This window comes from Acanthisitta chloris, unplaced genomic scaffold (genome assembly GCF_000695815.1).
Source record: "Acanthisitta chloris isolate BGI_N310 unplaced genomic scaffold, ASM69581v1 scaffold2721, whole genome shotgun sequence".
Lineage (NCBI taxonomy): Eukaryota > Metazoa > Chordata > Aves > Passeriformes > Acanthisittidae > Acanthisitta > Acanthisitta chloris.
The window spans coordinates 115766-128676 of NW_008657447.1; the positions used below are offsets into that span (position 1 = coordinate 115766).

Here is a 12911-nt window from a genome sequence, read left to right on the forward strand (position 1 = left end):
CATTTGAAATTCTGATGTATCATTATCAGTTGGTGGTATACCACTAGCTTATAATGTAATTTAATGCCATATGTCTCCCTACATAGCCCCAAGTCTAAAATAACTACTGTGCTGATATTTTCACAAAAGCACCTTCCCATTTCAGACAGCAAGTGGCATAGAGTAAAAGAACATGGTTTGAACTGTTCATATGCAAACTTCCACTGGATTTTTTTGAGCTCTTCAATGCCTTGAACTCTGTTAACTGCCAGCCATGAGGGGCTCTTCAGTTTTACTGTGGAAAATTATCAATGAATGCCTGTAAAAGCACAAATAGTATTAAAAGTACATATCAAATTCTTATGTAACAACTGAAGAAACAGATTATAATCAACACTGAAAAACAGTGACACCAGTAGCTTCTGTATGCTGCTGTTCTTGACAAATGAAAACAGCAGTAAAAGTATTAAAAGGATTTTTACAACAGAAATAAATAATTTCAGTATCATTGTGTAGGACTGTTCTTAAAAAGGTTGTTTCTATTTTTGGCCTAATGAATCTTCATGTAATGTTTCTCAACAGGCAGCTAGATATTTTTTTTCAGATTGGTAACCACAAGTTACTTTTTTCAGTGCTCATGTAATGTTCTGGACTGACTGGGGCCAAAACCCTCGAATTGAAAAAGCCAGCATGGATGGCAAAATGCGAACAGTGATTATTAATAATAAAATCTACTGGCCCAATGGACTTTCCATTGATTACCCAAATAAACTCCTCTATTTTGCTGATGCTTATCTTGATTATATCGATTTTTGTGATTACAATGGAAACAACAGACGACAGGTGGTTGCAAGTGATCTGGTAAGCTATTAATAAGAAACTGGGGTTTTTCCATGTCATTGCTGATAGTACTTAAAAACCTATTTTCACTGTCATAGACTTGGATGTATTTTTCTTCAAAATACTTGGGTGAAACAGATATGAAATATTTTGGCTGCTTTCTCCTGCTGGAAAATGAGGAATTGTGTATCCTATTCAGTCTCTCAGGAGATCTTAAGCAGAACCTGGAGCTGTGTGTAGACTTAGTGCTGCAGATCATTCTCATCTATTATACCTGCATGCGTGAAGTCTGAAGGTGATATCTGATAGTGCTGCTACTAGGTAGTGTATTGCTGTGGGCATATATAGGGCAAAAAGCCTGAAAGAACTTTTCTCAGTCACCTTTTGTGAGGGATTATTGCTATTAATCTTGACAACAGTGAAGAGTTTTGTGCTAGCAGGACTTGCTGTGTGCAGGGCACTTTATGAAGACCATCCCTCTTACACACTATCTCCCAATGAAGTGCTGCTGTCCCTGTACCAACACAGTGGTTCAGATGTTGATACACAGAAACTGGTATACATAACCATATGAATGTTTGCAAGAATTGACTCTTCGGGCTTTTACTTTTCGCTAGAGGGACAATTTGTGTGACATAGAAGCCAAGTCAATCTTTCCACTTCTAGCTTTCTGAAACTTAGATAAGTCACCTGCTTTGACACTCTGGTATATTTTAGGGGAGCTTATCAGGGATGCAAGTTCTTGACAGGTCCATAACTCTTGCTAGACATTTCCTCTTGTGCTCTTGAAAATCTATAATTGGCTCTTTATCTGTTAGTTCCCTGTGTTCTGCCCTGCAGGTAGACTACCTTGTTAATTCCTCATTCTGTTCATCTCACAGGGTCTATCTATCATTTTAATTTTAAAAAATTGTATTTCTCCCATAATTAATGTCGCATTTTGAGACAACAGATGATATTCTTTTGTTGAAAAATATCTTTTGAGACACAGTTGCTTCATTTATTTATGTAAGAATTATTCTCAGCTCTGTTGTTAGTTCATTGCAAGCTTTACATATACAAATCTCCAGAACTAAATTGATAAAGAGCCTTGCCTTTTTAGATACTGCAGCATCCACATGCTCTAACTGTCTTTGAAGATTTTGTGTACTGGAGTGACCGCTACACTAATCGAGTAATTCGGGCCAATAAATGGCATGGAGGAAACCAGACAGTTATGATTTATAACATTCACCAGCCTTTGGGGCTTGTGGCAGTCCATCCTGTGAAGCAACCTAATGGTAAGTTCATCAAACAACTTTGTTAATTACAGAAATAAGCATGCAGGGGTGTCATGCATTGGCACAAAGAGAATCAGTCTTGTCAGCATATGTGCTGGGTTAAAACAAGAAAAATGATTGAACTATTGACTTGCTACTGTCTGACCTGGTGTTTAGGGAAAGTAACCACCTAGGCAGCATGTAAGGATAGTGACTAGCCAACAAGAATAATAAGGAAGTAGTATGTGCCATTTTCTTGCACTTTGTTCTAAATGTTTTTATAAGACAATTGGGGCATTTTTTGAAATCATTTTAATTTTAAAATTTTTGTCTCTGTGACATACCAGACTTAATTTATTGTATATTAAGAATATAATTCTTTTTACTTAATGAAACAAGAACAATAAAATAACCCCCTTCATTACATTCAGTATTCCCCCTGAGATCTTATGCAGGTGATCTTTTGCAGCTGAAAGACCGAAGAAAAAAAAAAAAAAAAAAAAAAAAAAAAGAAAAAAAGTAGTGTGGTAAATCTATTGACATGAATATTACCTTTCAGCTTTTATTGTATTTATCATGTGTGGAGTGTTTCCAATTAACAAATATTGCAGTGACTTATTTTGTTTTTCCTGAAAAACACCCCTGTACCAGGAAGGGTAGAGACTTTCATTTGAGTGGAAGTTTGTGGAAGTGATCTAGGTTGAATTTTAGATTACAGTAATAATAGCAGTCAGAAGAAACCTTCTTTACTGTCTTTTTTTAAACATTCTGCAACTTTAGACCGACAGTTTCTAAGTGGTCCAAAAAATGAGTCACTGAACTCCACTACGGTTTAACAAGAATTAGCAACTATTTCCTCTTTGGTTTTCTCCAAGGAGTTTCAGTAAAGAATTTAAATCCCCCATCTAGAAGGATCATAATGAGCAAGGACTGAAAAGTCCCCCAGGCCTTCTGGTGCAGTTAAAAAAAAATTTAACAGGAGTTTGAAAGATTTTCTATGCTGCAAAAAAAAATTGAAAAGATGAATGTGATAATGGTACTAGTTTTACATGAAAAATTGTATCCTGTGGCAAGAGGATTGTATTGCTTCTGGTTCTTGAAAATAATTTTGGTTTTTCAATTTTAAAGAGAGAGTAAAACTGTTTTAGTGCTGGATGATATTATCAGTAGCAACGAGATAAAATATTCTTTCCAGTCACTTGTGCTGTTACAGTTGCTAATAGTTCCTTTATTATTTTCAGGTATCAATTCTTGTGCATCATCCCCCTGTAGCCACCTCTGCTTGCTTTCTTCATCTGGACCATATTTTTTTTCCTGTGCTTGTCCTTCGGGATGGATTCTTTCCCCTGATAACAGGAACTGCATGAGAGGTAGGCCAGTAATAATGAGACACTGTCAAATCCATACCTCTCTCAGGCAAAAAGCCCACTTCAGTGGGCTGCTGCTCATGAAATCAAAGTTTGGGGCCACTCCAGGCAGACTTCATTTAGGACACATGAAATGTACTTGGCCTAAAGTTTTGGTGACAGATTTTGGAAAGAACTCAGAGATTCGGGTGCTTTATTTGGAGAAAGTGGTTAAACTCAGTTTTCTTATAAGCACTTTAAAGAAGCCACATTTTATAAAAGAGGAAATGGGTTACTGCTACAGCAGCCCTATTAAGTGATGGCTTGTGCTTATGTGAAGAAGAGGCTAGAATTTGTTCTCTAAAGACAAAAACACAAGGAGAGGGGACTCAGTGTTCAGGATATTCTCTTCCCAGACTCCTCAGCAGATGAGAAATGCAGTTGCTGACTCTCACTTTACTGCTTTCCAATGCATTTTATCACTGGACAAGTTGTCTTTTGTTAATAAAATGTAAGCATAGGGGTACAAGTTTACCTAAAATTAAATACACTATAAGGGAGTATGTTTACTCCCTTAGAGATTAAACAAGGAAACACTGTACTGCAGTTATATTTAATAATAAAGATCAGCAGTTGCTGCTGTGGCATTGATCTTTGCTTATGAGTCCTGCTCAATAGGCATTAGAACCCATCCTAGAGAGAGAATCCTGTGACTCTTCTGGAGAGTCCTCAGAGCTTTTTTATTCTGGTTCCCATTCTCAGAGATTTGGAAAAGCTGCTTAGAGCAGCTGCATGAATGTCTTTCTTACCTTGACCAGCAATGAGTGATCCTACCTTGTTTATTTCCTGTTTCTCATAATTTGCATTGTGATTGCACAGTGCTGAAACTTGAAATGTTACCATAGTTTCAGTAACTGATAACCTCCCTAGTGAGGGAATAAACTGATAGGTAAGTGGTTTCAAAACATCACCGCTAACGTTCAACCATTGTCAGCATCAGGGAACTTTTGGGTGGGAGAGGGAAAGCATATCATAATGCCATTTTATTGATCAGAAGCAACTCAGAGTTACTTTCTGTGTTTTTGCAGTTGAGCACCCTTTCCTTATTGCTGTAAGAGATAATATAATTTATGGAATTTCTCTGAACCCTGAGGAGAAGACAAATGATGCCATGGTCCCAATAGCAGGAGTTCAAAATGGTGTTGATGTTGACTTCGATGACTCTGAACAGATGATTTATTGGGTTGAAAATCCAGTAAGTTAGTATTTGTCTTCAAAATGTGCACTAAATTAAGACTTTTTATTTTTCAGAGGTGTTTTTGAATGAAATATGTTAGCATTGCATGTAAGAATGTTGATAAATATAATGGAAAGAAATGAAATGGTGGGGTTTTTTTGTTGGGTTTGGGGTTTTTGCCTAGGATAAAGTAAAAAAGCTTCATCTCTTTTGTAAAGAAGTTCTTATCTTTGTCAGCAGAAATATTTGATTAATGTTGTTTATGGCTCAGAGACATATGCAGGAAATACCGGAAAGCAGTGACAGATCCATACTCTCATTCTCCTCCCTCTTGACTTAGGACTTAATTTTCCAAACACAGCCAGACCACTACTCTGTGGGAGCAATACATTGGACATTGTGGCACTTAACAGTAGAATGAATGTACTTGCATCTACTCTGAGTACTCGATGAAGTAACACACTAGAGAGGCGTCTTTTTCTTTAAATAGAAAATGGTTGCAAAGTCACAATAATTTCCAGGTAGCACATATGAGGCTTGTAGATTTAAAAAATAATTGTAATTAATTTTTAATAGTTGATTAAAATTGTTTGGCCAAGTGGTTTTATTACTTGTCCTGAACTAAGAAACTATATGTGTTCTCCTTGCCACAAAAAAAATCCCAATTTTTTCAGATGGACACTTCCAAAGAAAAACCTTTTGGTAGCCTGAGAGATAGATGTGATAGGAAATTACTGATTCATCAATATGTGTTCACTCTTGGAAACTTAAAAGCAGTTCTTTTTTCAAGAAAAACAATGCTTAGGTCTGGAGAAGAATGATGGTAGATAAGGAGATTTCTGTAATTATGTTTTGCAGACACAATTCATACAAAGTTGTTATCTTTCATCCACACAAGATTTGTGGGTTTTTTCCAACCCATTTTCCTAATATTTTGCAGCTTTGAAGTAAATATAATTTAAAAAGAACTAATTTTAAAGCCTTTTCTTTGTCACTCATAAAGAAATTACAATTTATTTAGTTATCTATTCTTTTAAAGTCAGAATGTTTAGTTCCTGTGAAGTATTTAAATCTTTGCCCAAGGAACTAGAACTCAGGAATCTGTTTGAACCTTCCTGCAGTCTGAAAAGATGTTCTTGACAGATCTCAGCCACTAGATACAGCTGACATGTACAAGAACTTCAATTCTGTAGGAGGTCAAGGGCTGATACATCCATTAAGAGACCTGGCAAGTGAAATGCCAGGTGCCGTTGCAGGCTGAGTGTGGGTTAAGTGCTCCATTTTAGTTAGGTCTTGACCAAGGCTGACCAATATGTGACTATGGGCTGTGCCTCTAACTGTGCTCCTGACCTTCCAGCCTCAGGCCTCTGTTGCCCCCAAACAGAGCTGAGACACCTGTGTGAGTCATGGCTCGCTCTATGAAAAAAGATATTTTTCTGGTTTCTAATGACATATTTGCCTGCTTTCTTAATTACAGTGCTTGTCCATTACCACAAGGCCTCTTCCTTAACACCACATTTTGCCTCCATCCTTTTAACATTTGGCTTTTCATGGAGTTTGTCTACACTTGCATACTTTGTCACTGTAATTTTACTGCCAGTGTTGACAACACTTGAAGCTGTAGTTAGAGCAAGTGAACATCCACCAGCTTGTTCACCCTGCCTGAAGCAAATTCAGGAAACAGTTGAAAATAATAAGAGTCCTCCCTATTCTACTGGAAAAACACTTCCAAAGATTTTTTATCTTTAGCTGTCATGTTCCATAGGTTATTAATTGTAAATGTCAATAATAGACTGGGTAATTCCTAACTATGTTTAAGGTGCCTATCATACTAGACACTGTTATAAATATTCAATGTCCATCAGACTCTCAAAGTAGCATTTATAGAGTACCAAAAGTTATCCTGTTTTCCTGCTTTTCTTTTTTTCTGAAGGGCTAGGAATTCAAGGACAGGTTAGTTTGCAAATAGCACTATGTTGTTAGGATTCAGAAAGCAACACTCTACTGATGTCTAAGAAATTTTACTTGTTTGAGCCAGCAGTGAATGTGGCCTGGAGTTCTTGTTCAGTTTTTCACCATCTGAGATGCTGATTCCTTTCAGAAACACTATCACCAATTCTGCACTGAGATCTTTAGGCAGAATACTGATATCAAAGCAATGAAGAATATGTATGGACCATATAATCACTGGGTCTTTTTCCTAAAGTCAGTTCTACCTTGTTCCTACTCTCAGATGGCAACTGCAACCTGTTGTCCCTTTTTTACTGCCTGGGTCTGCCTCTACCTCCTCCTTCCTTGAATTGGGCTGACGTTAGAAAAGATTGCAATATAAAATAAGGGCTCATGTAGTTGGAATAGAACAGTGTTTTCTGCTCTTGATAATATTTTCACTTTTGCTATCATTTTTCCCAAGGGTGAAATTCACAGAGTGAGGTCAGATGGAGCCAACAGGACGGTTTTTGCTCCAGCAGCTGTTATTGGTGCTCCTATTGGTCTGGCACTGGACTGGATATCTGCAAACCTGTATTACAGTAACCCAGGGACACAATCAATTGAGGTAATTATTTAAGAAGGACAACTGGAAAGTAAGAGCCTAGGTTTTTTTCACTGTTACGTATACAGGTTCAAGTTAATAATATTTTTTAGTGAAAACTCAAAATAAGATTTGTTTTAAAGTGCAGGGAGTCTGTAGAAAAATACTTTACAAACTTGAAGACATAAATTTAAATTTGAGCATAGTCAAAAAGATTGAAATCAGTATATTCTGGACACTTTATTTGTGCATAGAACTCTTTCTTCTTCTTTTTTTTTAAAATTTCCCTTCAACTCATTAGGCTTCTAGTGTTTGCCTCACAACCTCTCTATGACTAGAGTTAGTGCTGTTACTGTTCTCACTTCAAATCAGTGCAGTGCCTCTGATAGTAAAGGAATGTTGCCATCAAATGCAGTAAGGTCCATTCACAAATGCTTGATAGCCTATTGTGTAACTTTCTGGAGACTCAGAGTCTCATGGTATGTGAACCATAAAATTGCCACTTAGTCTAGGGAGATAGAGGGTAAGTAATATGTAATGCAGTAATGCCTGTGAATAAGCCCAGTCATTAATGTCCTTGGCCCAAAATATAAACACATACTATTAAATGAAGAATCAGCTAATTTGAGCAAATAAAATGGGATATTTTCTATATCAGCATTTCATCAATCCATTGAGGCTGTAATACTTGGCCGATATGGAAAGCAAAAAATTAACTATTTTTGTACCTAGGATGTTTACTCAATAACATAGGCAGGTTCTGAGCTGCAAGCAGCTGATTCAAGGGGCCCATATTAGGGAAGGAAGATGGTTAGAGTACAGAGCAATGTGCTTTTTCTTCATGGTATTTGATAAAGTCTTCTGCAATTTCAACTCCATGTTGATTTAGGCATCCATCCTGTAATTTGAAAATGTGCCCCAAGTTCCGTATTACATGCTCTGATGAGTTCAATGTTCCTACAGGTCCTGAAGCTGCACAGTGACATAATGTACAGGAAAACACTGATTACCAATGATGGCACCTCCCTGGGAGCTGGCACACCGGTTGGTTTGACAATTGATCCAGCAAGAGGGTAAATTTTCCAAACTGCTGTTGTCTTTGCTCATGAATGTATTCTCCATATTTTTATTAATTTTCAAGGTCTTCAAATTTCATTCTGGATTTGGCATGGTTTTATTTTTTTCATATTTGTGCAGAATTTATTTACTCTTTTTAAGCCCTAGAAAAAAATTGCATAGCTGCATAAATTGTTGCATAGATGTTAATTCTTCTTAATTTACCATATATGGTAACATTTTTTAATTAAAAAGAATCTCGGAATATTACAATTGTGAAAAAATCTCTGACAAATGGGAACCCACAGTAAAGAGGACTCTGTGCTTCCTTTCTTTTTATGTTGTGATGTCTGTCTTGAGGTCAATCTGTAGTAGAAGGACATATTACATGGGAAGAATATCACATGTTAAAGAGTATAGCACTAAATATAAATTTGCTGCCTGCTCCCCAAAAGAGCTGCAATTTGCCTTTTTTCTGTTTCATATAGGCCTTTTTCTAGCCTTGTAGTTTTAATTGCAAGTTGGAGCCAAACTCACTGCTGAAACCTTGAAGCCGTCTATGAAACAGAGTTATTATTATTCTCCTTTTTGTTATAGTCCTAACATTCTAGTGAGTTTACCTGCTGATGGTCTTGTGGGATGATACAGGGAAGGTTATGGATTTCTAAAACTGTTTAAGAGGCATTTTCCTCTTTTCAAGAGCAACAGGCATTTCTCCTTTTAAAGGCACTTCTCTTTTTCAAGAGAAGAAACATTTTTGTCTTTTTCAGACAAGATCACTTTCTCATTGTGACCTGATTCAAAGTGAGCTCTGTTCAGCATGTACTGAAGTATTTGGCTGACAAAGGAATTGGTTTTAAGCATATGCTCAAGTGACTCTGGTCCATTGATCTCTCTTATCAGCTTTGCTAACAGATGTGATAATGTCTTTTTCAGGAAGCTGTACTGGACAGACCAGGGAACTGACAGTGGAGTCCCAGCAAAGGTTGCCAGTGCAAACATGGATGGATCAGGCATACAAACCCTCTTCACTGGCAACCTTGACCATGTAGAGTTCATTACCATTGACATTAAGGAACAAAAGTTGTACTGGGCTGTCACAAGCACAGGAATGGTAGGAGATATTCTTAAAATAATTTCTTTTTACCTGTCTCTGCACCTGTGGTTCATATGACTGAGTCAGTTAGTTCAGTTTTCTCATGTGACTGGGAGTTGCAGGACCAAGCAAAGTCTGAATAACTGTTGTTATTAATTGCCATTAAAAGTATATGATCAGAATTCATATGCTGCTGGCCTTTTCCTTCCCACACTGTACATAAAGATTTCATGGATGAAGAGATTTTAGTAGCATGTGTTGCATTTTAGTTTATATAATAACCTTGAACTTTTATTACTACAAATGTAATCTTAATCTTTAAACGGATTTCTTAGATTGAGAGAGGCAATGTGGATGGTACAAATCGTGTGACTCTCGTGGTTCATCTTTCTCATCCATGGGGAATTGCTGTGTATGATACATTTCTGTACTATACTGATCGAGATTATGAAGTTATTGAACGAGTTGACAAGTCCACTGGTGCAAACAAAGTAGTACTGAGAGATAATGTCCCAAGACTGAAGAGCCTACGCGTGTATTACAGAGACAGTGAGTATTTGCTAGAAAGGTATTTCAGGATATTTAACTTCTGAAAACTCGAACTACCCTTAAGGACAGAATGTATGCTCCTTCAAAGGAAATGCTTTCATTTGGCCTTCAGGAAGAGTGTCAGAAGCATTTTGCCTGGTTTTGGTAAAGAGGTGCTCCACCATCTAGTTAAGGCATCTATTGACTCATGTAGTTTTACTAAAATATTATCAATGTACTGTTGAATAAATCAGAAATTTTGTTACTTTAGCTTCAAATTTGTTTTATCTAAGTCTTGGCCACACTGATCTTAGGTGACAAGAAATTATCAAATCCATTGCTAAGACTTCTGTGCTAAAATGTACAGTGATGAAGATCTTTATTTTTGTCTGCTGATTGTTAATAAATACTATGCAATTATATGAATTTAGTTATATACCTGTGGGAGTTTGTGATGATACAGAATGTCTTGCTGTGTGTGTCATTCACAGATTCTGGTGGTTCCTCAAATGGCTGCAGTAATAATATTGGAGTTTGCCAGCAGCTTTGCCTGCCTGTACCTGGTGGATTATTCTCCTGTGCCTGTGCTACTGGCTTTCAGCTAAACCCTGATAACAGAACCTGTTCTCCATACAGTTCATTTGTAGTTGTTTCTATGCTTTCTGCAATTAAAGGATTTAGTTTAGAGACATCAGATCACTCTGAAGCCATGGTACCACTGGCAGGGAGAGGTACGTGCATATTCTAATAGGACAAAAATCCTGTAATGCCAAGTATTTTGGCATTTCTTTCTAGCATAGAACATGTTTTAAATAAGTTAGCTTATATAAAATATAATTAATTATTACTTTTCAAAATATTTCAGGACGAAATGCACTCCATGTGGATGTTCACATGCCTTCTGGTTTCATTTACTGGTGTGACTTCAGTAGCACAGTTTCTTCTCAGAATGCAATACGTAAAATTAAGCCTGATGGTTCTTATTTTAGAAATGTCATTACAAATGGAATAGGACGAAACGGGATCCGTGGCATTGCAATTGACTGGGTAGCAGGTAAGCACAGCTGAATTTAGGAGAATGTTATTCTTTACAGATTGTAAAATTTTTTAACTAACATAAACAGATCCTGATGGAACTATTTTGAATTTAAGTACTGTGGCTCTAACTTGTGTATCTATGGACTGATTTTTAAAACAAGAGGATGTAATGAATGGCTCTTATCTTTATATATATGTGTAAAGATGAAAGTTTATCAGAGTAGATGTGTAGAACCTTTTCTCTCACGGTGCTTTCATATTTGTCTTAGGCTGCTCTTCTTGTCTGTTCATTTGTAAGTAGATGTTATCCAGTGTACTACCATAGTGTAAAACATGCACCAGAGAAGAGTGCCCAAAAGCTGTCTGATGACGTTGTAAATAAGAAAGAAGGACTTTTCATGTACCCTGTTTGCTGTGTACAAATACTATAAATTATAATGAAAAGTGAAGAAAGCAGAAGAAATATTTTGTCTTTGAGCTTTAATTTCCCCACTTGTACTTCCTGTTTCTGTTTAAACATATTAGGGATTAATTCAAATATTAACTCTTCAGAAAATATTAATCAACCAGTGACATTAATACCTTTATTTTATATCTATATTTACTATATATATGTTTTGCAAAAGTTCTTCAGTTGATTAATAGGCTTTTTACAATAGTCATCTGCTGTAAACACCTAATTTAGTTATTGTATACAGCCCTGTGCCATAACATGGATTTCAGAGTTGTGTTGTAAAAGGTAAAGGGGTAAGAGTATGCTTGTTTTTTGTTTAATTTTTGTTTTTGTTTTTTAAATACAGGGAATCTTTATTTTACAAATGCATTCCTGACAGAGACTTTTATAGAAGTTCTGCGTTTAAACACAACTTATCGCCGTGTGCTGCTTAAAACTACCATAGATATGCCAAGGCATATAGTAGTTGACCCAAAAAACAGATATCTGTTCTGGGCAGATTATGGACAAAATCCAAAAATCGAACGTGCATTTCTTGACTGCACCAACAGAACAGTTCTTGTGTCTGAGGGCATTGTCACTCCTCGTGGTTTGGCCATAGATCACAGCAATGGCTATGTTTACTGGGTGGATGATTCCTTAGATATGATTGCAAGAATTCAGCCTGATGGTGGTGATGTTGAAATTGTACGTTATGGCAGTCGCTATCCAACTCCATATGGTATCACTATCTTTGGCAATTCTATGATATGGGTGGATCGGAATCTGAAAAAAGTCTTCCAAGTCAGCAAGGAGCCAGGCAACACTGATCAGCCAACAGTCATAAGAGATAACATTAATTGGCTAAGGGATGTTACAATTTACAACAGTAATTTCCAGTCACGTTCACCCCTTGATGTCAACAACAATCCTTGTTTGGACAATAATGGAGGCTGTTCTCACCTCTGTTTTGCCCTGCCTGACATGCAGACACCGAAATGTGGTTGTGCATTTGGAACACTCGGCAGTGATGGCAAGAGATGTTCTATTTCAACTGATGATTACCTGATTTTTGCTCTTGAGAATGCTCTCAGAAGTATCCACCTGGATCCTGAAAATCACAGTCCTCCTTTCCGCACAGTCAATGTGTTGAGAACTGCTGTGGCCCTGGATTTTGACAGCATAAACAACCGAATATATTTTACACAGAGTTATCCTTCAGGGACAGGAAGAATCAGTTATGTTAGTATCTACTCAGGAATTGGCTCTCCAACTGTAGTTGCATCTGGTAAGTGCACTGAGATGTGATACAAAATAATTAGGTATTTAAAAAAAATGGACTGCACTACCTAGCACTAGCTTGGCAGGTATGTTTATGATAATGGTCAAGGTAGACTAGTTAAGATGTATAATGAAATGTTCCTTTTGAGTCTTCATTTTTTCCTTTTCTGAGATTCTTATTTCATCTTGATCACAATGAAAGGGAAATATGAAACTGAATCAATATTATACTGTATACAAAATGATATGTAATAAATTAGAATTCTATGTAGTAAATTAAAATTA

At 36.7% G+C, this 12911-nt stretch overlaps 1 protein-coding gene across 1 annotated transcript in view; it reads left to right on the forward strand.

The window, feature by feature from the left end:
• Positions 1-12911, forward strand: part of LRP2 (low density lipoprotein receptor-related protein 2) — a 115519-nt gene that overhangs the window by 58299 nt on the left and 44309 nt on the right. The window contains exons 29-39 of the mRNA XM_009084699.1: positions 612-840; positions 1922-2099; positions 3320-3448; positions 4513-4679; positions 7075-7218; positions 8158-8267; positions 9187-9364; positions 9682-9895; positions 10366-10605; positions 10740-10928; positions 11713-12633. Coding sequence (XP_009082947.1) covers positions 612-840; positions 1922-2099; positions 3320-3448; positions 4513-4679; positions 7075-7218; positions 8158-8267; positions 9187-9364; positions 9682-9895; positions 10366-10605; positions 10740-10928; positions 11713-12633 — 2699 coding nt within the window. The remainder of the gene's footprint in view (positions 1-611; positions 841-1921; positions 2100-3319; positions 3449-4512; positions 4680-7074; positions 7219-8157; positions 8268-9186; positions 9365-9681; positions 9896-10365; positions 10606-10739; positions 10929-11712; positions 12634-12911) is intronic.